At 43.9% G+C, this 26783-nt stretch overlaps 1 protein-coding gene across 1 annotated transcript in view; it reads right to left on the bottom strand.

The window, feature by feature from the left end:
• Nucleotides 1–26783, bottom strand: part of LOC147706081 (ras-related protein Rab-22A) — a 185303-nt gene that overhangs the window by 46631 nt on the left and 111889 nt on the right. Inside the window, exon 3 of the mRNA XM_086932524.1 lies at nt 25127–25208. Within this exon, the coding sequence (XP_086788650.1) occupies nt 25127–25208 (82 nt within the window). The remainder of the gene's footprint in view (nt 1–25126; nt 25209–26783) is intronic.

The raw sequence follows: 26783 nt of genomic DNA, 5'->3' as shown, positions 1-26783 counted from the left end.
CAGTCACCCCATAAAGAAGAAACGAAAATGATAAAACACAATTATTGCGGCTTGAAATGGAGAAGAGGCCAGCGCGCAGAACAGGGAATACATCTGAAATGGGTGATAATCGCATATAATACGTAATCAATGCATCCACAAGTGTTTCAGTCCGGGGTCACAACCAGGCAGACAGTCAGTACCAGCGAGGGAAGAATCATCAGCCCTGTCCCGAACGTCGGAATCCCATTAGGCATAGCCACAGCTGCGGGCACTCCCTGGGTAGAACAAAGGAGCAAAATGGCCGCTCTAAACTAGGAAGAAACACAGGAGGCGGAGAGGAGCGTCCCCGGTCACCACCAAGTCCAGCATCAAATCTGTTGAACATCCCCTCCATTCCCGGACGACACACACTCCACCATTGTGTAGAAACGGCTCCGGAGGCAAAGACCTTAGGGGGGGTCAGGCACTGGAAGATCGATGAGCAGAACCATTGTGGGGACAGAGTCTCAGTTCTCAAAGTGGGGGGTAACAATGTATCGAGAGCCTCACCGAGGAGAAGACGATCAACATTGTTGCCAGGGACACTGCGCACCTCCGCCCTCTCATAGTGCGACTTTGTAACCGTTCCAGGAGATGTTGAAGGTAGCAGAGGGTCAGCCAGCCCCGGTCGCGTTACACCAGATGAAGCTCCCTCGATCTTCTCCATTAGTTCTTGGACGTTGCGCCGCCATGTTGTCCCTAGGTCTGCAAGGGCGATCAGAATATCCCCATAAGTCGGAGTGCTCCGAGATAGCAGCCGATCCGCAGCGAGCGGCGATGTCCCGGGGTCCGCCTCCAGTCCGGGAACAGGCAGGGCAGTACGCAATAGGGATAGTGGAGCAGCCTTCTCTTCGTCCCGAAAGGCAAGCGCCATTGCTGCCCCTCAGGGAGTCCGCAATAAGGAGAGGGGGGGGCGAATTCGCTATACGGATAGGCAAGCGTTTAAGCCTCCGGTAGAAATGCAGCACACAGCAAGGGGGTCGCACAGAACGAGAGTCAGCCCGCCTTCCTCGTCAATGCGGGTGTGTAGCAGTTGAGAGTCGCCCCAAAATGGAGACCGTCCAGGCGATGAGTAACGGAGCGGGGGGAAGCGCCGCGTGGAGGGCTCTAGTTGCACAAAGACACACTCCTCAGCCAGGGTGAGTCACTCTGCATCGGGAGAGATCTTCGAAGTCCAGTTCCGAAATCGCCATGCTCCCGTAGTCAACGGCACCTCCCCCGCTCGTCCTGCCGGCTAGGTCTCGTGATGTCCAGCAGTGGCGATCAGCACAGCTACCCGGGCAGCTCCGGAGGTCGACGAACTCAGCGAGTCCTGCACCAAATCAGACGGTGGAGGCCCCAAAGGAAGCAGTCGGCATCCACACGTTCGTTCCGTCATTCCAACACGGCGTGAGCAAGGATTAAGGACAGGATAGTGTTGCAAAGGCAGATGGCTTACGGAGCCGGGAGCTCACACGTCCGTCCCGTCCCCCATCTTGGCTCCTCCTCAGTCCTTCAATTTTTAATTTTCTCCTCTTCTAGCTCCCCTTTTGTTGCAGGGATTCTGTGTAGGCACAGAACTATACTTGGGACCATAGAAACTTAGTAGGCAGGAACCACCTTAGTAGCCATGAGCCCGGGACCGACTAGCTACAGTGTCTCAATTGCCCTCCTACTTACTCACAGAGGAACGCGTGATTAGACAGCCCAGAACACAACACTCCTGATTTTCTCAGGAATCGCAGTTACAGGACATAACCTTTCACTCTCACACTCTTACTAGTCCACAAAAAGATCGGATAGACATGAGGAAAATGTAAAATGTTTATTAACTATCATGCTCTAGTATGCAGTATACGTGACACAATAATTAAGAAATGCCTAACACAAATACGGTCAGCATAGTAAGTAGTCCATACATCATAAATGGAGTTGTCATTATGTAAGACTGGGTATCATAACCCCCTCCCCTTCTACGGAAGCAAAATGATTATAGATCAGAAGATCTTTGGGTATTGGCTGCAGACCCCGTACCTTAGCATGCACAGATGAAAGTTGTACATCTCAAGTGCTGTCACAAGCTCTTCCCTGGAAAGATCCCTATCCAAGCGTGTTGTTGCTTATCTGTGCATACCTATATGACAAAAGTAAGTGTTCCCAAACAAAAGCTGCATTTGGGTGTTTTGACTAGGTGAAAGGGCCTGAAAAGAACAAAATAACAAGGGGCATTGTTGTTTGACCTGGTCTACTGTGTTCAGACTAAATCCCAGGAAAGAAAAGACTGTGAAAACAATAGCAGGTTGTGTGAAAGTACAGTGTGGCACAAAGCAAAATACGTTTGTATATTACTGTGCGCAGAGCTGAGGGCGGTCAGCAACATGCTCATGCTAACATACGGAAAACGACATTGGGCCTGCATGAGACATATGAAACCCTCCCCTTGGTCAGGGTGGTAGCACCAAAATGACGACAGAAATCAAGTGCTAAGAAGAACCAAATCATACAAAAAAAATTGAGTAGTCAATGTCTCGTATAGGGACTATGGCCAAAATGGGAGAAAAATTTTTTTGTGAAAAAATGTATCCAATTACAACGTGTCGCCGGGGCCAAAGATGTAGGATGCCAAGTGAAAAGACAATTATTCCAAAAAGAAATCTGAACCAGCCAAATTAGAACTGCCAGCCATCCAGTTGAGCAGGTCAAAGGAACAAACATGCTCATCGTATCCAGTTGTCGACAAGACCATCAAAGGACAACCTGTGTTGCTCTCGATGAAACTGAAGACGCTGCCCAGTTGCACAAGGATCACCTTCGGCCTCTGGCCATATTGCAGGGTTGTACACAAGCCTCATAACCAAGGAACAGTCCTGATTATGGGCATGAGGGGAACCATCAATAGTTCGAAAAAACTCGCCATCCAGAGCGTCTAAGGGTACCACTCCAAAAAGCTGTAGCATTCGCTCATGTTACAGGTGCAGTGATGTAAACACAACAAGAGGGGGACGGGAAGCTTAAATAGGAAAAAATAGAAGAAATACTTGAGGTCCAGTGCCCTTGCTCCCAAAAGTAATAATTCAACACACAAAGGGGGCATCAGTTCCTCTGAGAGTGTACCATAGTCTAGTGCTGTCTATCGTATAAATGAAAGGAAAGAGTGTGCTGGGTAATTTAGTCGTTTGCTCTGTAAGGAAACCATAAGGAAGGTCGGTGAATGTAGGGTGGATTGATTCTCCTTGGTGACTTAGTGCCCTCAGAAGACCGTACGAGCGCCCTGAGTCATCATTGGGCGTTGCTCCTCGTGTGGGTGGTGCTGCAGTCCTTCACGGGCCCCACAAGGGGGCTCTTTAGCGGAGTTCTTTTGATGGAGATGACGCAGTTGTGCATGTGGGTCAGAGGGCCTGGTGTTAGAGATATATATGAAGGGAGTGCAAATTTAAAATGCCCAGACAGTACCTGTCAATTAATTTATTCAAGGGTCTGCCTAGACAGTTAAAAAGAGGTGATCCCTGGAATGTCCCTATATAAACCAAATAATAGGGGGGCGTCTGTGATACTAGACGATTATCTCAGGGTAAAAGTGTAGGTGTGAAAAAAGAGTATAATTAATAGGTCAACATGTTTTGCGCATCAAGTGGTCTGAGAAGCTCCGGCACCAACCGTGCAGCACGTTGCCAGGGGTAGGAGTGAATAACGCCTACGGAGGGAGCTAACACTCTCTCATTTTGGGCAAGTGGCTGCCGAGGTGGCCCATACCTAGGACTGCTGGGGTTGGGCTTAGGTACAGATTTTGAACGTACCAGATAGCGCAAAGAAGCTATTACACCTTGATGATTAAGGTACCACAGGCTCACGGGCATTAGGCCTGGAACCTTCGTCTTCAAACCCAACTTCTTGGTTTAAGAAATATGATTTGGTCTTGAAGAAGCGCAACGGGATATATTAGGGACCACTTGATGCGCAAAACATGTTGACCTATTAATTATACTCTCTTTTTTCACACCTACACTTTTACCCTGAGATAATCGTCTAGTATCACAGACGCCCCCCCTATTATTTGGTTTATATAGGGACATTCAAGGGATCACCTCTTTTTAACTGTCTAGCCAGACCCTTGAATAAATTAATTGACAGGTACTGTCTGGGCATTTTAAATTTGCACTCACTTCATATATATCTCTAACACCAGGCCCTCTGACCCACATGCACAACTGCGGCATCTCCATCAAAAGAACTCCGCTAAAGAGCCCCCTTGAGGGGCCCGTGAGGGACTGCAGCGCCACCCACACGAGGAACAACGCCCAATGATGACTCAGGGCGCTTGTACGGTCTTCTGAGGGCACTAAGTCACTAAGGAGAATCAATCCACCCTACATTCCCCGCCCTTCCTTATGGTTTCCTTACAGAGCAAACGACTAAATTACCCAGCACACTCTTTCCTTTCATTTATACGATAGAGAGCACTAGATTATGGTACACTCTCATAGAGGAACTGATGCCCCCTTTGTGTGTTGAACAGGTGCAGTGATGCCTGTCCGTGAAGGACCACAAATGGAGCAGCCATTATGGAATAGTAGGACCAGCGTGATGATGGCGCAAATTAAGACGAACATCAGCGGGAACCCACCGAACATGCTCGAAAAATAGAATGTATAAAAGCTGGGATTACTCTCAAAAATAGTTTGAAAAGATGTCATGAGGCTGGCAGGTTTAAAAAAAGAGTGCCAGGCCTGTGGTATTAAATACTTTGTGTGTCAATTCACTGAAATGTAGGGAGAGATTTGGGTTTAACAATGACTTTCATTAGACGTTCTCGCCACCTGCAATTCAAAGGTCTCACATGCTGAAGTGAGAGACACTTCTTGCTGAAACAATAACGCTTCAAGTCTGCTTAGCTTATTGAAATTTGTTTTGAAGGGTGGCATGTAAGGAATTATCTACACTCCTAGGTGGAGGGGGAAACAGGACCTTGTTGAAACAAGTAACTAACTGGGAAACAGATACCGCATACGGGATTCCCGGTTGCAGACCGCAACAGTCCTGATTTTTAAGAACAAAATAGCTTCAATTTGAAAGCAGTGTGAGAGTGGGAATCAATGCGGGAACAGGAGTTCCTTTCAAATAACAAGCCAGATTGGGTCCAGAAACATTACAGGCACTGTGAATTTTTTATTATTGACCCTCAAGGGAATGACCGGCAGTGGAGTCACACTCCTCCCCTGTGTAAAAAAAAAAAAAAAAAAAACCTTCTCTTCAATATCGTGGTCAGCGAGCTGGAAAGGGCAGGGACCATCTCTCCTGCATGAAGCTGCTCCCAAGGTGTTTATATCTGCCTACTGGTAAGTATTTCATGCAGGCAGGAAGTGAACTGAAACGTTGAAATGGGCAATGAGATAACCCCATGAATTAAACATACAGCAGAATGAGTTTCCGCTTTAGTGAAGGGAAGTTGCTCAAGTTACTCTGTGTAGCATGATGTAACAAGCGTCATTCATAGCCATTGATTGCTGTTTACGTGTCAAATTAAATGGTAAGAACAATGCATTACAATTTAGGAAATGCTAAGGAACGAGTCCATTCTTAAGTGTTTGCAGTGAAATTGTATAACTGATCTAAGTTGACTGTCCATGCTACGAGGTAGAAACCTCATTTTGTACAATATCAATTACAGATGACACAATATTATCTAAAGTATAAATAAGAGATGACCGTATATTAATTAGGTTGTTGACAACAGCAAGCACTTTATCCAAACTATTTTGATCAATTTGGCATAAACCTACTCCAGCTTGTAGTTGCGACAGTTTCCAAAGTGCATTACAAGCAGCATAAACAAATAGTTTCAAAAGTGGGGACTTAGGACCTAAAAGCAAATCAGATAGGTTTATATCTTTGTCTGCTGTAAAACAAAACCTTTCTCTCCTGTTCAATGTGGAATGTTCTAACCTTTTTAGACATGATTTACCTACAAAATAAGTAGTAACAGCGTTGGAATGCAGGGTTTGTGGATAACGTCGATTTAATTTAAACCCAGAAGTATTGTTCAGAAAACGAGAATGGCAAACATTCGTGTTCACAGCCATAATGATCACCCAGTGGGAGCGATCATAGAAGAATTAAATGTAGTTTCCTATTATATTATTTAATTGGTTTTCAGTATAATTTGTATAGCACTGCCAATTATCAAAGAGGGCAAAGGATGGAAGAGTGGGAGTTTTCAATTCTTTAATCTAAGCCAACCCCAGACAAGTAGTCTGTTGAACCATGTAATTAAGAAAGATAATTTGCGTAGGTATCAGACATGCACGGAATAGAGATTCTGTACCTGGGACTTGCCAGGACTTAGTGGCCCATACCGATTTATAGTCAATATTGTCATTCCTGTAATCATATCCGTTCAGGGCTAGGTTATCAATAAAAAGCGATGCATATATTAACTTAGTCTGAGTAAGCATATCTTTTTTCAAGAGAGTGGGATCCAATTTAAAATAGTATGATGCAGGGTTCAAAAGGTCATAACAGGTGAAATAGGTGTCCTTAATCTTTTGTGTCTTGGAACCACCCTGAAATGGAGTTGGGCAATGTTCCCATTGAGTATAATTATATTGGGGGCACTGTGCATTACCTCTATGCAAAAAAATGATGCCCATCATGTTGATAACAGAACAAATCGGCATAGTTAGCAGAGTTTAAGTATAAATCCTCAGTGTCAAAGACAGTTTAATATTGAAATTCAGAAAACATAGAATTCACAGCATTGACGTCCCAATAATCCAATTGCAATCGAGGAAATATCGCATTACACATGGAAACACGGAATGCATACGATATCTGCAGGGTCCTCATAGGACCAAATACATCAAATGGTACTTTATCCCATACATTTGGTCTCTTCATTTTATGCAAGGAGGAATGTGGGGCCAACACCCTGTTGACAAGTTCTGCAGCAGAACTTTCTGGGAGGTAATGACCATTAATCAGAAGGAAAAAAAACTGTCACAAATCCCATCCACATGAACATAAATACCATGGAAAACACAATCTAGACATATATCCAAGGTGGAACCAGATAAGTGTGTTTTCACCAGGAGATGAAAACACAAATCTGTGCTGGCAGTGGGGATAAAACTGAAGACAATGAAGAACTGTCTGAAGAATAGTTATCTTGATAAATATAGTAACCAGAAGAACTCCGCTGAAATAACGGATTCTGGATGTAGACTTGAGGCTTGAACTCCATAATGGGCATCGAGGGGTAGATCAGAATAAACGATTTCCATTATAGGTTTGAAGAAGGTAAAACAGGTACCAGGTCAACTGAAGACTCAACATCCCTCTCTGGCAGCCAGGGAGAATCAGAAGTAATGGAGCTCACAGACTGTAAAGGAACATCCAGTGTGGGGCCACCTCTAGGCATTATACGGAGGATTGACCAAATGGTGTAACTTAACCTGTTCAATCGAAACAAAGCAGTTGTATCCTAGGGGTGTAGGTAAAATGACAGTTCGGGTACCCCGAAGACCATGCACTGGAACAGGAAGATGGAAGGAGGGGCCAAATTCTTTATTGATCGCCACCTTTTCATGAACCAGATCGCCAACTTTAGGAAGCCAGCTAGCCAGAAAAAGGAATCAGAACTGCTTTATTCGATGGCTGAGTCGAAGGAAAATGGGTTGTAGCCAAAGCATCACGACACTTTTGTAGATCCTGTAAGACAGCACAGTGGTTATTATCTACGTCAAAGGTTTGGGCTGCCGCCACATTGTCTAGAAAAAAAAGTTCTGGAACATACATCTAGATGTCAAAGAGCAGTTCATACGGGGTCCACCCACCAAGAGATCTTCTTGGGAGCTTATTGAGTACATGTTGAACCCCCATAAAGATGAGCTAACCAGCCACGGCCCGTACCCAATACCCTTGCCGTTAAAGATTGCTTTAAGTCACAGTTTTTCTGCTCCACAACAAAATTGCCCTCTGCCCTATACGAAGGCAAGAAATGCACATGCATGCCTATTGACGTCATCAAATCACAGTATGCCTTAGAGGCGAAAACCAAACCCTGGTCTGAATGGAATGCGCCTCAGGCATAAGTTCTAACAAATACATTCAAATCTTTTATAACAGTGCGAGTGTCAGCCGAGCACTGTGGTCACACCCGGAGGAACCTAGTGCAAAAATCCACTGCAACCAAAATATATTTGAAAGCATTATTGGATACAAGAGGACCGCAATGATCAATATAAATGCAGCCAAACGGCTGATTGTGTCTGAAGTGGTCACAACACAGTAGAATTATTTAATTTGCTCGCAAACATTGCAACAAAGAACATATCAGCGAGCCTGTTGGTATAAACCATGCAACCAATAGCGTTGCTGTAAAACAGAAATGGTGGCAGTCAGTTCTGCATATGCAGAAGCAATCCCTTCATGAGTGGCTACTATCCAAGATGGTCTACTGTCAAAGTTGGGAATCAGACGTCACCAACCCAAGGAATGGACACAAAAGGAACTTTGTCAGTAGTTAACTGATCAGTAGAACGAAAAAGAAACCCCTGAGGAAAGAAAGTAACATCACCAGTTGGGGCAATGGCCGCTAAAATGTCATCATCAATTTTGGTCATAGAACGTGCAACTATGGCTACTTTAACTGTGGCTATTGCATATTTGGCTGCTTCATCAGTCATCGAATTCCCAACGTTGTGTGCTCCTGCACGCTGATGGCCCAATGTATGTACAACATGTGTAATGGTAGGTGTCCTTTCAAAGCGGCCACTTGAACCCAAAGCTTTTTATGCTTTATCGTGCTATCTTTCAAATCCTGAAAATCATTTTGTTTAAAAAAAAAAAAACGAATGGACATTGAAGGACCGTACACAATAAAAAGAACCACACAACAAGGGTGGGTAATTTAGGTACAGAAGGATAGAGAGCTCAAAGCAGGGCCCTCAACTCGGACAGCTGGTCTGCGCTGTCCACAAGTAACTGGGTATGAACCAAGATAAGAGAGAAAAACTCCATCCTTCATAGTACCTACGACAATAGCGCAAGCAGCAGAATAAATATGCTTGGAACCAATGGCCGGTTGAGCCGAACCATCAGTGCAAAGGATACATTGGTACTGATCAAGAGGAAGAATAGAAGGAAGAGGGTGAACATGTTGTGGAAGAGGTGTGGCTCCGGACCACAGGGTTAACGGTTCAATCCCCAGCACCGACGGCAGGTTAGCTGTGCGCTTTACAAATACTGGTATTTCATTTCCTTTCTTCATACTGAAGAAACTCTTGCGTTTGCAAATAAGGGTCAAAAACAAAGCTGATGTCAACGGACGTTTAAGATGTAGCCCATTGAATCCAACGAGGAAGTGGAGCTTTAGAATTAGGAACACTAGCTTTTGTGACCGCCTCTAAGGAAGGCACAGGCGAAACAATAATGCATTTACCTTGAGCAAGAGGGCGTTCTTTAAGAACAGTCATCTGCAGAACAGTCAAACATTATTCAGTAGAAGAGAAACACATATTCGCAAGGAGTATACAGGTGCAATATATAAGCAATCGAACAATGTCACCCTCATTTAATGTCACATAAGTGAAGCCGATCGCACCAGACAAAATCTGGATAACCAAATTGGTAGTATACAGCCTAGTTTGCAAGTATTGCGTAGCAAGAAAATCAGACTGTAAAGCGGGCAACACCGCAGTGTGATCCGGAAGCCACGAGGAAGCAGAAAAGGATGGGCGTAGAAAAGCATAAAGAGGTTTGACACGCTGAGCACAGTCAGGAATATAATTCCTGCTGAAATTTAGAAAACCAAGCAGAGACTGAAAGTTTTTAATGGTAGAAGGAGGTTACAATTGTGCACACTTCTTAAGAAAAAAAAAAAATGGGGTGCGAAACCCCTACCCTCATTTGTCAATGCATAACTAAGAAAATGAACTGCTAGAAACGCAATATGCGACTTCGCAAAATTGAACTTGTGTCCAAGAGCAGCAAATTGCATGATGGTTCGATCCACTCTCACTAGATGGAGATTTAACCTCTCCCATGCTCATAACGAGCCCAGCTCGTCATGAGTCACAGTAGAGCTGTGCTCATGACGAGCTGGGTTCGTCATAACTGCCGCGGTCCGCCCACGCGCGATTGATTCCCTGCCTGTGCGGGCAAATTAATCAGTGGGCGGAGTTGTGACGAGCCCAGCTGGGCATGAGCACAGCTCTACTGTGACTCATGACGAGCTAGACTCATCACGAGCACCGCGGTTCCCCCCCTCCCCGTGGGGGAATTACCCATGCAGCGAAGGGGTTAATTAATCATGTGTTGGGTATATGTCATCGACATGAGAGGAAGCGCCAGGATCAATATCATGCAAAAGAGACAATATGTGCTGCAAAGATCTCAGGGCTATTCTTATAGCCCAGGCTTAGGACAATGAACGTGGACATGTCCCGGCTCTCAGGAGCTAGGTTATGACTGAAAATTCACTGGAAATATCTAGTGTTTTGAATTTTTTACAAACTCTATTATTTATCAAAGTTGTAGTATGCGTGTTTTGCACTGCAAAAGTAAGTGTATGGCTATTCAAATGCCTATAATCCAAAACTATTCGATAAAAACCCTCAGGTTTCAAAACCGGAAACAGAGGATTATTCATGGGAGACACTAGGTTCAATTACACTCAGATATTTGAATTGATTAAGAATCTCTTTTGTGGACGCTTTAGCACCACGTCTGATTGGATATTGAGGCTGCGGCTGAGGAGTAGAACGTATGGGAACAAAATGTAGAGGAGAATCCTTATACCAACCAGCCTGGTTGCTTTATAAGGTAGGGGCCACAGCAAGAGCCCATTCAGAAGCACAAGCATACTTAGTCTCATCAGGGACGAATCGCAATAAGGAAGGTATAATCACATCCTCGCCTCGAAGACAGACAAAACCAAACGAGTGAGGCCAGTCGACCTCCGCCAGTAAAGTATCATAAGAAGAAAGTCAAGTTGTCCCCAAAAATAGTATCAATGGTGTGTTTAATGTCACCTTCAATCTGAATGTCTATCAGGTGGATCTACATGGGTGTCCTTGGTTTCAACAGTTACAAAGGTGTCAGTTGCTTTCGCCTCCAAGAACTGGCAGAGTGTCTGGCGCTCCATGGTAACTTCCGCCACGCTGTCGAGGACATCAACTGCCCACCTCCTGGCCAAGAGGAAGGTTCTCACCAGCAGCATCTGGGGCATATTTCGCTGTTAATGTTGAAACTTTCTTCTTTTGAAAAAAGGCTCCATATGGAGGAGGTTCCTCCCTCTTGACTTTCACGTCAAAAGAGTGCTGTGGGTCCCACTTGAGTTGCGTGGACTGGCCCAGTCTGTGATCCTGCCGCCCTCCTCTGTCATACTGGTTCTCTACAGGAACCTTATCCACCAGGGAAAGCCCTCACGATTCAGAAGTTGTTTGCCCATGACCGAATTAATAACAGGGGTAATGACATGACCCCCACCATGTGCAGCCTGCACAGGAGGCACATCCCCATGTGGAGCCGCCAGAAAAGCATGGGCAACAAATTGGATCAGGCATCTATATAGGAGAATAACCGGACCATAAAACAAAAGTACTTCCGCCAAAATAGAGTCGAGATAATTAGGATATGGAGAAAAACCAGACAAAACTGGCCAAGTGGTCCTTTAATACTAAAGGGGCCCAATAAAACGGTTTCAATAGGATGGGGTAGGACGCCATTAAACCACATCTGCTGCTCCCAGGCCGTAAGAGTAACTTCAACAACTGCTCAAGGGGAATAGGCTGCCAGAACTGCAGCAGCAGTGTAATGATGAAAAGCATTATCTTTGCATTCACAGAGGAGAACGCAAACCAGGAGTAAAACACTTTAAAAAACAGTACGCAGGATCGGCCTGGACCACAAAACCCACCAGAGACCCTTCATTGGGGACGCCATGCAGCAACAAATGCTGAGTAACCACAATGCTGCAATGCCCCGGAATAGCAACCAGTGGAGCCATTAATCAGAACAAAGGTATTTAAACAGTAGCACTAAAATGAGTAAAAAAACCTTTGAAAATTCAAGCTTGAAAAACCTACAGCAATAGTTAGTCCTACGAACTGAGGAGGCAAAGCCTTCCCACCCTGGACGTCTACGGAAAACGGTGCGGGGGATTGTGGACAAGCACAAGCCCTACTCAGGGGTCCCATGAATTAGAACCAGACCAAACGATGGGGGCGCCATGTTGCAGAGATTCTGCGTAGGCACAGAACTGTGCTTGGGACCACAGAACCTTAGTGGACAGGGACTGAGTCATCCTACCCTTAGTAACCATGAGCCAGGGACTGACTAGCTATAGTGTCTCACTTGCGCTCCTACTCACTCACAGAGACACAAGTGATTAGACACCCTAGGACACAACACGCCTAATTCTCTCAGAAAATCGCGGTTACAGGACACACCCTTTCGCTCTCCCACTCGTACTAGTCCACAATAAGATCTGACAGACACAAGGAATGTTTACATTTTTTTATTTTCAACTGTTGTACTCTAGTATGCAGTAAACGTGCCACAAGAAGTAAGAAAATGGCCAACACAAATACGGTCAGTTTAGGAAGTAATCCATAAATTATAAAAGGAGCTGTCATTATATAGGATGTGGTATCCTAACCCCCCCCCCCCCCCTCAAACAAAGTGATTATATAACAGAAGATCTCTGGGTGTTGTCTGCAAAACCTGCAACTTAGAATGCACCGATAAAAGTTCTAAATCTCAGATGCTGTCAAAATATCTTCCCTTAAAAGATCCCTCTCCAAGTGTGTTGTTGCCCATCTATGCATACCTATATGACAAATGTATGTGTCCCCAAACAGGTGCATTAGCGTGTTTTGTCTAGATGCTAGGGCCTGACCAGAACAAAATTACAAGGGGCATGATTGTTTGACCTTGGTTATGGTTTTCAGACAAAATCCCAGGAAAGTACAGAAGGTGAAACAGTAGGTTCCTTGAGAAAGTACAGAGTGGCACAAAGCAAAATGTGTTTCTATACTAACATGGGTAAAGCAGAGAGCAGTCTGCAATGTGCTCATGCTAACATAGGGAAAACGACAATGGGCCTGCACAGGACATATGACACTTTCATTTCCTTGCTTTTACTCTTTTTATTTTTATGTTTAAGAGGTTAGTACGGCTCTCCAGGAAGTGCTACCTGGTCTCTTGTTTGCTTCTCAAATAATCTGCAGTATGCTACATCCCACAAAGCCATTTCCTCTAAAGCAGGAGACCCTTAAGGAATTCTGTTGTCCATCGTGTTTCATTGTTTTACCATCCAAGATGGCCAACAAATTGGTTCTAAATGTGGCCACCATGATTGAAATTTAATACAACTGCAAAATATTCACAATACCTTAGTAAGATAACCAATTGCTGCCATATTTAGTTTTGTCTGCAAGTGTAGCTGCCTATAACTATGAAAGAATCACACATCGCTGACTTGGGTTCACCCCTGGGGCCGGGCTGAAGATGTAAACTAACGAACTCCAGCGCTGCATCAGGTTGCACAAAAAAAGTGCAACCTTTCACGATGGTCTATTTACAAACCGGCTGGGAACATGGAGTACTTGACTGAGAATGCCCGCAGGAGCTTCTTGGTTTCCAGGAAAGATCTCCTTACCTCCTGCAGAGTCAGTAGAAACCTATGGAGGGCACCGACATACTGGAGATCTGGTGAAGCCCTGTTGAGTCAGCTATGGAAGATTCTCCAGCATTGGCTACAACAGGTTCACTTGCTAGTGCTTTTCAAACCTGACTATTCTGCTTCTATGGCATACAGGTGGAGGTAGGACTCTCTACCTCCTTGCATTAATGAGAGAACAGGTTGGCTAAAGAGATGGATCAATTGACAGTACAGTGATGAAAACAGAGCCTAGGCAGAAGCTAATAAAGTCATTAGTAAACCAAAGCCAGTCTGTAGGCATTTCTATTCAAGTCCAACGCTGCATAAATTGTATTAGAATTTCAGAAATGCTGTATATTCATTCGCTACAAGACAGACTAACTAATATTGTTTTAGACAATGGTAAGAGACCAAGAAAAACTGTTGGTCTTTCATTTAATATTTAATTGAGATAAAGAAAATATTCCACTCACGTACACAAACACCATTTTCATAAACGGAACTGAAACAATGTATGAGATATTCACAATGGTGAGTGAACATATTACAACATTTCATACCAAGCAAACCAAGTCATAAAGTGATTTGCTACCACAGCAGCTTTTTAGGTCTCGCCTAGACGAAAGCAAAGCGAAGCTTTGCTGTCTAGGGCGAGACAACTTATGTTGTTACTTTCGGGGGAATGTGGACAGCAGAGTTCCACACGCTTTTTCTGGCCGAGATTTAACCTCGGGAGCGCGCACGTCGCCGTGCCTCATATTCCCATTCGCAAACAAAGCCACACTCACGCATGCGCACATACACAGCCATACACACTGCATACACACACGCACTCCCCCCTTAAACAGACACACGCGCGTACACCCCCACCCTCAACCCCACTCACCGGGCTCCTCTCCCCTTACGCATGGGAAGGCACTGTGGAGCTCTGTGCCAGAAGGAGCGCTGTTTGAAATCACCGATTCAGAAAAGGGGGTGGTGATGAACAGAGTGTCTTAACTAAGCAGACCACTCTTACCCAGTCCAAAGATCAGGGCTTGATCCATCACCGTTATTTATCTCACTGCACCATCCCAGCTCAGAACCTGGCTATATGCAAATCAGTCTGTCCCTGGCCCAGTGCATCATGGGAACAGGGCAGACTAAACTACCAAGCCAATTCTTTACCAGAAAGGAGACAAGCTACAGGGGACCGGTTTCTGGCATTTCAGCCGTCTTCGGCCCGGCTTGCTTGAATCCTCATGGTGCAGTGAGAAAGGGACTCATGTCTGAGTATACCCTGCCACACCTATAGTGGCCAAAAACGATTCAGAAAAGGGGGTGGTGATGAACAGAGTGTCTGAACTAAGCAGTTGAGAAATGAAAGGAGGACCCCGCACAAATTAATTGGGGACTGGGGGGATAGTGACTCTAAAACAGACTTGGGCGTCCCCTCAACAAAGAAACCACACAGGTTGAGTCTTTTACCCAAGAACTAGCATGCCGTTATTTCGGCGGGAAAGGTAAAGTTACAGGATTCTGGATAATAATCTCTAAGAGCAAACTTCAACTGGGGAGGCAAAGTCTATAGATCAACAATCTTATATTTCGGCAGTGACCAAATCTTCAGTGAATTGCGTATATAGGAGAGTATTTCTTAAAAACATTTTTAAACATAAGCATTTTAAAATTCAAACATAAGCATTAAATTCTACGAGAATGAATAACAGACAAAACAATTTGTAGTGATTTAAAAAGATATTTTCCACACCATGAATTTCGTTAACCTCTGTTATATATTTATTACATATTCAAAATTAATCTTCATACAGTATACAAATTTTTTAAAAAACATACATTTCATAAAAAATTTTTAAAAACAAGAATCACAAGTCGACGCGGCGTTTCGGTATTCTGTATTTGTACCTTCTTCAGGACTGAAAATAAAGAGCCAGGATAGAGCACAGCCAATTATATTTGTGACCAACTTTTCGCAAGTTAGTTTCAAAGTTAAAAACATAATAAATAGAAACTGGCATCTCATTGCAGACAAGGCTCAGGACCCTATTCCTAAACCCATGTTCTCGTACCGGAGAAACAGAACAATCAGGAACTCCCTGGTACACACCTACAAGGAGAACCCTAGAATTCAACAAACCACCATTGATAACAACCCCTTACCCACGGGAACCCATCCATGTATGGGTTGCGTAAACTGTACCAGTATCCTCAAAGGCAGCCAGATCACTGCAAATGGTAAAACAATACACATAAAAAACTTCATTAATTGTAGAACCAAGAACGCTGTCTATCTAATCCTATGCCCTTGTAACAAGCCATACATAGGTGAAACTTCTAGAGAACTCAGATTGCGACTCAATGAGCATCGTTCAGCGCTTAGAACAAATAAAACAGGAGCGCCCTTGACTGAACATTGGAGGGAAGCTAACCACAAAATTGAAGATCTTAAATGGTGTGGCTTAGAAAAAATATCTGACAACATTAGAGGTGGAAACCTAAATAGTAAAAGGAAAAGGAGGGAGCAATTCTACATGTCAACCCTCAATAGTGTGAGGTGCGGCCTAAACTCAAGAGAAGATTGGGAGAAAATAATTCACTAAAGACTGCCCTTTAGTAGACGATAGTCCAACCATAGAAACATTGTAAAGTAAACATACCCAAGATCTGAGCAAAACTTGGGTTTCTGGTGTATATCATCCCTTACCAGAGAGTTAATAAATAAGAAATCGGATTTCTCACCAGAGAGCTAACAAATAATAAATCTGATTTCTGACATTGAAACTTTCTTAGACTTAATACTATCCACAACATACTTAAATCGAGGGTTATTGGTATATGGCCCTGTAAGACTTAAATAAAACCTTAGTAAATATCTTAATAAGAGTATGAACCACATTAGTGCAATACTGAATATGCACAAGAGTAGACAATTCAGCCACTTAGGTTAAACCAAGGAGGCATATTACAGTAAACTCGGTCCATGAAAGACTAATTTGAGGCGTCATTCTTTCATGCATAAGCGTTTGTAATAGAATAAGGAAGAAAGGAACACAGTCCTCGGATACAGGTATATGCAGTATGCCAGTAAGCAGCCTATACCGCAATCCGAAGTAAAACACGAGCAGGAATGTGCCATAAGCATAGATGGCTCAGGGACGTGGGAAGAAGCTTTTCGGTTACTAAGGGAACCTCGCACTGATTGGTCCATTATAGACCAATCAGTAGGGAGAGAAATATCCCAGACGCGCCAAAAACATTCACGCGTTTGCTAAATATTTATAAACGTCCGTGGAGTGTATAAACGCACGTTGAGCAAGATGTAACCTATTTTTTTATATAAGAAAAAGATGAGGGCTTAATTGAGTAAAATATGAGCTTGAATGCGCCAGAAGCGTAGTTGGTTCAATGACGGGGGAAGAAGCTTTACGGTTACCAAGGGAACCGCACAATGATTGGTTCAATATAGACCAATCAGCTTGGGAGAGAAATATACCAGACGCGCTATAAACATACACGCGTTGCTAAATATATAGTTAGTTTCACGTAGTGTAAATTTGCACGTTAAGTAAGGTGCACCCAATTTTTTTTTTATAAAGATGAGGTTTCAATTAAGCCGACATTTAACGCGAGGCAGAAACGAATGAAAACGCGTTCGGCTGCCATGACAACCGCACGTTGTTGGTCCCGATATAAACAAATCAAAGGACTGGAAAATGGAACACACGCGCCAATGAGACAGCGAGCTTAGCGGTAGGAAGAAAAGCGTTCGGTTCCTATGGTAACGACACGGCTATTTGCCGACAGTGAACCTATTAGGACACAGAGAATAGCAGCCAATTACGAGGCTGGCACATAAAAGCGCCGAGGAATTAGGAAACCCTCAGCGTTCGTGACGGCTCGTATCAGACCTGTGGAAGGACGTGTGGACTGACTGCCAGGGACCAGGAGCAGGGAGGCCGAACTTGTTATTTAAGGTAATGGCAACTGAAAATTAGGACATAAGGAAGCACAGGTTGAGATTTAAACAGCCCTCCACCAAATTGACTGTAAATATCCATTTAATTACCCATTACTGAAAAAAGTACTTACAATCGAAATACAATGTAGAGAGACTATAGAAGCACTCCTTTCCCTCGTTTAATCCATGGCAACAGAGGGTATATAAATACGATCAATGGGCAATAGGATTAAAAGATTAAAAAATTAAACTAAGAGAAGAGCACGCATGACGCTACATTTTGTATATTTTTTATTGTTTAATATTAGAAAGAACTTCGAACCGAAAAAGAAGGAACTTGATAGCAACTTATCCTGAATATTGCGCCAGTCACCCAATGTTGAATGGTGAGTGATCCGGTAAATCTTTTAAGAAACATTAGGATCCAGTTAGATCAAAATAGAATGAGACTAATGTATGCTAAAAAAATCCCCCAGGGTCATTGATGAAACCCACAATTAGGAAGACGGTGGCTCCTCCTGGCAGTCCAAGACCAAGCCATTTTACCTCAAATACCAGGTACTGAATAAACACACTTTTTGCTGATCCTTAAGCTAAAACAAGGTTGTAATAAAAGTGGTGTGATGTATTGAAAACATCTTTATTTATCTCAACCAGTGACATCAAACACTGAGAATTAATATTCCGGAGATATAAATAATCCGAAGGCTACAAGGTGCAGAATTGAAGTAAACTGTGTCCAATGGGCGTCTTGCCCTATCTAATTTAAAGGTATGCGTAAGAATAATAAACCTATATAAATAATATGTTTTGAGACTGAGGTCCTAAAATTGGCCTTGTGAGCATTGGACTTTTGAGTCCAAGGGAAAGGTAAACACCATTAGTTTTGTCCAAGCATAGGAATGTATACCAATAGAGCTAGATGTGTTTTAGGAATGAGGGGAGTAGTTGAAGCCAAAAGGAAAACGACTTTAATAGTTGTAAAATATAAAAATATGTATGAGAAAAGAGCATACTACAGTGACCATGAATTGTGACCACATAGAGAATTGATTGATTAGACATCCACACCAATGTAAGAAATGTAACCCTGTTTTCAAATTTTTTTTAAATCTGTCTAGAATCAGTCCTGAAGAAGGTACAAATACAGAATACCGAAACGCCGCCTCGACTTGTGATTCTGGTTTTTAAAAATTTTTTATGAAATGTATAATGATGTTTTTTTAAAAATTTGTATACTGTATGAAGATTAATTTTGAATATGTAATAAATATATAACAGAGGTTAACGAAATTCATGGTGTGGAAAATATCTTTTTAAATCACTACAAATTGTTTTGTCTGTGTTATTCATTCTCGTAGAAATTAATGCTTATGTTTGAATTTTAAAATGCTTATGTTTAAAAATGTTTTTAAGAAATACTCTCCTATATACGCAATTCACTGAAGATTTGGTCACTGCCGAAATATAAGATTGTTGATCTATAGACTTTGCCTCCCCAGTTGAAGTTTGCTCTTAGAGATTATTATCCAGAATCCTGTAACTTTACCTTTCCCGCCGAAATAACGGCATGCTAGTTCTTGGGTAAAAGACTCAACCTGTGTGGTTTCTTTGTTGAGGGGACGCCCAAGTCTGTTTTAGAGTCTGAACTAAGCAGACCACTCTTACCCAGTCCAAAGATCAGGGCTTGATCCATCACCGTTATTTATCTCACTGCACCATCCCAGCTCAGAACCTGGCTATATGCAAATCTGTCTGTCCCTGGCCCAGTGCATCATGGGAACAGGGCAGACTAAACTACCAAGCCAATTCTTTACCAGAAAGGAGACAAGCTACCGGGGACCGGTTTCTGGCATTTAAGCCGTCTTCGGCCCGGCTTGCTTGAATCCTGATGGTGCAGTGAGAAAGGGACTCATGTCTGAGTATACCCTGCCACACCTATAGTGGCCAAAAACGATTCAGAAAAGGGGGTGGTGATGAACAGAGTGTCTGAACTAAGCAGACCACTCTTACCCAGTCCAAAGATCAGGGTTTGATCCATCACCGTTATTTATCTCACTGCACCATCCCAGCTCAGAACCTGGCTATATGCAAATCAGTCTGTCCCTGGCCCAGTGCATCATGGGAACAGGGCAGACTAAACTACCAAGCCAATTCTTTACCAGAAAGGAGACAGTGAGCTAAAAAACGGTGTTGGATCTAGCCCTGATCTCTTGACAGGGTGAGAGCTTTCTGCTTAATTCAGAGACTCTGTCCCTCACCACCCCTTGTTGTAAATATTTTTGTCCACCCTAAGCGTGGAAGGGTATTCTCAGATGTGAGACCCTTGCTCATTGCACCATCAGGATTCAAGCAAACCGGGCCGAAGACGGCTGTAATGCCAGAAACCGGTCCCCGGGAGCTTGTTTCCTTCCCAGTGTAAGAATTGGCTTTTGTAGTTTGGTTTGCCCTGTTCCCATCATGCACTGGGACAGGAACAGACTAATTTGCATACAGCCAGGTTCTGAAACTGGGATGGTGCAGTGAGCTAAAAAACGGTGTTGGATCTAGCCCTGATCTCTTGACTGGGTGAGAGCTTTCTGCTTAATTCAGAGACTCTGTCCCTCACCACCCCTTGTTGTAAATATGTTTGAAATCACCGCCGCCTCCCACAGCGGCATTGTAGGGAAATTCAAAGTTGCCACCTCGTAAACACCGCTGCAGACCGGGAATTTCGGGAGCCTCAGAAATCCCGAGCGCAGCTCCTCTGACGTCAGACGAGGAGCCGCGCTGGGATTGGTGCCGGTGGGGCCGTTGCCTGGAAACGGAAGACTCGTCGACGCCGGGCGGGAGGGGCTTCTTCGCTCCTCACCCAGGCAGCGCCTGTTTTTTTTTTTTATCAAGCTACTAGATTTCTGTGCGTTTATTTCATGATGGCGCATGGCTGGGAAACATTTGCTGCTTGTTTAAATTAGGAAAGTGATTTCGAATTTAGCTTGTGCTATCACTTTAAGCACGCACGGAATAGGATTTTCAGGAAGTTCGAGGAAGCAAAAGATATCTGGGCGCTCGGAGCACCCAGGGTGACAGAGGTTCAGCGAGAACGTAAAGTTTACTCAGTGAGTATTTCTAGAGATCGCCACTCACTCGACATATAGAAGAAACACATTACGGCCACCTTGAATGCAGACATTGATCTGCTGGGCTTTTTCTCCTGGCTCTTGCTCGTTCTGTTGTCTGTTGCAGCCCTTGCCTTCCTGCTGTACTGCTGTTATGTGAAATACATCCACATGAAGTTGGACGACATCCCAGGACCTCCGAGGGACAGGTAAGGCCTTTGATAGCTTAACTCAAAGATCGAGAAGGATAGGAGAGGGTCATATGCGTTAGGTGACAACCCAGGATTGTTTCTTAACACCACTGTCTGCAGAGACTAATAGGCGCATGTATGGTACTGAACTGTAGCTTAATTGCATTCATATAGTACTTACGACATCCTTCCCATGCTTTAAATGTGAAGAGTGAAACTGTAAGGCTTTTAATGCAAAATGCTTTTGGCTATAAAATATAAAACTGCAAAAAAAACAACAAGCATCTGTATGCAATAGGTCTCGCTTTTGTGAGAGTTTAAGGTATTAGCATTGCAAATGACAATGCCTTTTATTTATGTTTTAAACACAAAAACATAAATAAAAGCCATTGTCATTTCCAATGCCAATAGCTCAAACTCGCGTAAATGCGAGACCTATTGCATTGTAAATGCTTGTTGTTAATATATAAATGTAAGTTTTGTAAGTCACTCTTGCTGTAAACTTGAAAGTTTGAGGCAGGCATTGAGCGCTTGACGTGGTTCTCCGACCACTATAGGACGTTCCTAATCGCACCTGGGAACGGAGCAGTGCGTATTTTAGTGACTGGCCAATTTGCATTCAAACCAGCTTTGGTTGCAGAGCGCAAATCTCAGAGTCTGTTATCTTTGCCCGCTGGCCCGAGTGTGACGCCCGTCACGAGGGTCTGCATTTATATCCCGGACTCTGGATCAGATTGAATGTACACCATGCAAGGGGACAGGTAACAAACAACAGTGAGAAGACACTAATCCTGGTACCTACCCTGCCATGAGAAAGGGTGTACAGTATAAGGTGCATGCTCACTATGGGTTACTGATTATGTAGGAACTTTCTGGTAACCTCAGCATAATTGCCCTAACAATGCAGTCCAATCTGCCAGATGCTCCAGTCTGAAGCGGAAAACAACTATGTCTTTCCTACCTGGGACTGAGGAAATCTAGGAGGCCGGACGCCTCCATTTATAAATTGGTCTCTTCTGTGATGACGCTGCTTGAGTGCAAAGTGATGCGACTGAAACAGTCCTGGCAACCCCGCTTTGCTAGGCAACTCTTCCGGGCTTACCACCCCCCTTTCAAAAAGAATTACACTCAAAGTCAACTAAGGCCTCCAAGAAGAGAAAACACACAGATGTAGACCTCGACGCATGTAAGGAGCTCAAAAAGCCGTTCTTGGAGAAAAAGGTTGTTAACCACCCTCAAGCCTACACCTAACCAGAGAGACTTTTACCGAGGGCTCCCCCACTCTTGACACCTTCCAAACCTGTACCGCAGATTCCACTGATGATACTTTCATGGGGAATTCAGTTGATGAGTGGGATAATAGTAACATTTTTGGTAGGACATAGTTTCTTAGCTTTGGAATGCATGGTACCACTACAACTAAAGAAAATATTCTTAGGTTTAAAAATGGTTTGATGGCAACCTTAGAATCACTGTGTACTTCGTCTCCTTTTGGTACAACAGAACATACTGTTGCTTTAGCGAAATATGGGACTATTCAATACATTTGGCAGTGCATATGCCTAATTTGAACATGGGCAAAAGAATTCTACAACAATTTGTTGTGTCGCTAATCAGTTTTCTCCAATAGCATCAGAAAAGACAGTGGTATCACCACACCAGTAGCTTTGTATACTTTGGCAGATCCATAACATGTGAAACAAGCATTCACAAAGCCAATAGATCTGCCCTGTAACTGCAGAAGTCTGGGGGATCCTTTATTAGTGCTGACAAACCAAATGTTGTCCAAGTTGTCAGTGGGTGGGAATGAGAAAGAGGGAGTTGTGGCATACTAGCCAGTATTGTAAGGGTTAGACAACAGAGGCTAAAGAGAGGCCGGTAATAGCAGAGGGGCTAGAAGAGAGAAACCAGATTAAGGAGAGAGGGATGCAAACTGATGACAGAAGAGATCAAGAGCTCACAACTGAGGGCTGAAGAGCAGTGAGTCCTAAGGGGCCAGGGACTGTGCAGAAGTGAACAGGTGGGTGAAGGAGGGAATGAAGGATTACACCACAGTGTGCAAGAGCAAGACCAATGACATCCAATGAGAAAGAGGCACAATAGCGGTGTACAAAAGGAGATTAATGAGACTTCAGGCACAACAGAAATATGGCAGAGTCCTCAGAGTACGAGAGAGTGTCAGAAACTTTGTGTGAACAAAGACAAAGACAGGCAACAGAGGGTTACAGGGAATAGATGGGGGCTAAACGTGTGAGTGGTTTAGTGGTACAGAAGTGAAGATTAAAGTCCTAAGGGCATGACAAAAAGAGTTGGGCAGAGACGGAGTTAAAGAGTTAAAACAAGAGAGTCATGGAGGGCAGGGAGAGACAGCCCAGATGATATGAGTGAGAAGCCTGGGAATGGAGGAGCGAGACTTCAGGTGCAATAATTATAAGAAAATAGTAATCAATAGACATTCAGACAAGAGAAACAGGCAACATGGGCATGAGACATATTTCAAAATATGTTTGCAATATGTGCACGTTTGTGGTTATAGGAACAACGATTTCGCATTCGTACACTATGTAGCACCACACGAAAGAGAAGTTAATTTGTGTTTAAGCTGGTTTTGCTTTAGAACAATTCAGTCAATGTGAACTGATAGCCCATGCCTTTTATCAGGGACTAAGAAGAGAGTGCTTGGAAACGAAGAGAGCAGTTGGCAACTACGTGGCCTTATGCCCAGAAAATTAAATAAAACTTAATTGGCAGGCAAGATGGAAAAATGATTGGCAAAGCCAAAACATAGTAAACATAACAAGAGAAAAGAAATATTGGCTCACAAGTCCTGGCACAGAAGTGTACTACTTTGCATGTGTATATTATTGCAATAATGTCACTCATAGTGAGCAGAGCCAGTGCCCTCCTACTGTATGCAGTGGAGGGTGGATACAAAATATGAATGACGTCTGAATCGACCATGAACACCATTCTTCTATATGAATATATATACACACTTTTGTTTTCTGAAAATGCATAAATAAAAATGCATGATTTTAATTAAATGGCTAAAGAGGTCTCTTGGCCAGAGGGGCAAAGGATGCTCTCTGACACAGGGAATTCAAATACCATTCCTTTGTGCCTGGCTAACCTTATGCTAATTTACCATATCACTTAAAATTCATTCAACCCTCCAAACTGTTGAAATCTGAATCTTCCCTTACACCTTACATTCTGTTGCATAAATCACCACTTGCTTACTCAGCCTTCATTAATCCCACTATTGGGGCTGCCTCCCATATTTACACAGTCATAGTTGAGATTATGTGATAATCTTTCTCCCTGGTTTCATACAAAGATGCAATCGTCTGACCTCCTGATAACAAATCAAGTAAAGTTCATGATTCAATGTTATCAGTTATTAGGAACGTCCTCCCAATGGACTTGAGCAAATTCAACAAAAAATGAGAATCAGTCAATATGGTTGTATTTATGAAAGCTGCTCAAGATTTATAGTTCACAGAGGTAATCCAGAGACTGTTTGCTGAAATATACTGCATAAATCGGTCATAACCAATTTGTGTTTTTTGTGTGAATTACTACTTGTGAAAATTAGAATGATATAGCAGTGGTGGTTATATTTACTTTCCTTATATTTCCTTTCTCATTTTGAAAAAGAAGTTTAGTACAGTAAAACACGAGACAGGTGTCTGGCTTTTTACACTTCAAAAATTAATTACAAATAAGAGTTACTTTTGAGAAGAAAAATAACAGCAAAATTCATGAAGAAGCATCACTGTTGATTCTTATGATCTTTTGACTACTCGTTGCAAATCATAAACCTGTTGGGTACCTGGTGTATATTTGAAGACATGTAAGACCTAGGCATACATTTCGTGTAATTGTCTATTATATTTTGTACATTAAATAGGATTAATTATTGGCCTACAGAAGATAGGCGAATTTGCAGAGAGGGCTACTGGTCTTTAGAGGAGCACATTTACAGTTTTTTCAAATTCAGTTCAACTATTTAGTAGCATTTCGTGAGACAAAAGGCATTGAAGAGACCTAGATATCAATTCTTCTCTTAAACCTGAACGTCTTGGGATTCTACAAGATGACACACCAAAATCCGATCAGTGTTTCATTTTCCATATTTTGATTATACTGTACATGTGAGGTTATTTATATCCCAAAGTCCAGTCTTCTTGGACACTATTAAACAATAAAGTGTACTTACCCGTTCCTGTCCCGCAGTATCCCAAATTAGAAATTTATGAAGTTCATTCTGGTACTGCACTGTCTTAGTCATAAATGATGCCCTGAAAAAAGAAGAAAAACAGTTTATTAAGAAAAATTGAAAACTTACAGAAACTGCTTTCACAGACACTGAAAAATAGACAAAGTTAATAGGTTGGCATTTCCTTTTTTTTTTTTTGATCAAATATATTTTTATTGAGTTCCACAAAGCAATGGTATACATTCAATACATGAAGAAACAGAAAGCGATTTCGTGGCGCCCGTCCCCGACCTAGCAGCGCACCCCTCTGAGTGTCCATGAGGTGAGGCAAGTCCGGGCGCCCGGGTGTGCTATCGTGGCGGAGGGGCACGCCCCCCTGCGGCCAGCCGAACTCTTTTCCCCCAACTCCCCAACAAGCCCTCCCTCCCGCCCCACCCCCACTGTATCCTACCCCTTCAACTACCCCCCAGCCCCCCCAACCTCCCCCCTCCCGCCCGGTGTGTTCCTTGTAGCGCCGAAGTTGGTCGTACTGTGTAGAGGCTAGACTTTGTGTTCCGCCCTGGTCCCTTCATCCCTAAACCCCTCCGCCAATTTCAGGACCCGGAGATACCTCGGGCATGTGAGCTCCGTAAATTCCTGGGAAAGTAGAGTGATGAGTGGACGCCAGGTTGCTCTGAAGGTTTCGGAGGACTGAGTAAGCGAGGCCTGTATCCTTTCCATTCCCATGATGTACCATAACCGGTGTAACCACCCCGTGTGTGTGGGCTGCCTAGTGGACCCCCAGAGTGACAAGATGTGCTGCGTCGCTGCCCCCATTGCCAGTCCCATCTGTTTTCCCCTCATGGATTTGAGGGGGAACGTCAGGTCGTTCGGCAGTCCGAGAACAGCGTATGCTGGGAATCGCGGAATGTCGGTGTCAAAGTGAGTGTCTATGTCCTTGAGTACCGCCGTCCAATATTCCTGTACCCCGGTACAGTCCCACATGATGTGTAGCATGGTCCCCGTGCGCCCGCACCCTCTCCAACATTTAGGGTCTTTGCTCGGGTTCCCTTGGTGTAGACGCTCAGGGGTCAAGTGCCAGTAGTAGGCGATCTTGACCGCTGCCTCCCTGCTAGCGGTGTTCCTGGCCGTGTGATGAGCACGGTGGTATACTTCTCGCCATTCTTTAGCTGAAAGAGCGCGCCCTAGTTCCCTCTCCCAGCGCCTCTGCCCAGCAGATTTCTCCGAAAGGGGGGGAGGGGACAGCATCTGATATAATTCCGTGATGGACCTTGTGTCCGATGTTTTGGTCACTATCCAACGCTCATAGGGGGTGAGGGGGCGCCCAACCAAAGGCGCCACGTCGGTGTGCGTCAGCCAGTGCCTAAGCTGGAAGTATTGGTAGCGGAGCGGCTTATCCAGTGAATAGTGTGCTGTCACGGCATTCCATGTCATGAAGCCCTCCGTGTCGAAGAGGTGGCCCGCTGAGCGACACTCGGATTGTCGCCACTGTGGGAATGCGCTCGTGGAGCTGCCAGGGGGGAACGCCGGATTATCCAGCAGAGGCGTCATGGGGGAGGGAAAGGTCGTCAGGCCCCTTGGGACCGCGGTGGCATCCCACACTTGCATGAGGGTCCTGGTGATGGGGGATCTTTTGAGGTACGGTGGTCTGTCTGGG

This window comes from Lissotriton vulgaris, chromosome 7, assembly GCF_964263255.1.
Source record: "Lissotriton vulgaris chromosome 7, aLisVul1.2, whole genome shotgun sequence".
Classification (NCBI taxonomy): Eukaryota; Metazoa; Chordata; class Amphibia; order Caudata; family Salamandridae; genus Lissotriton; species Lissotriton vulgaris.
This window is presented reverse-complemented; position numbering and strand designations above follow the sequence as displayed.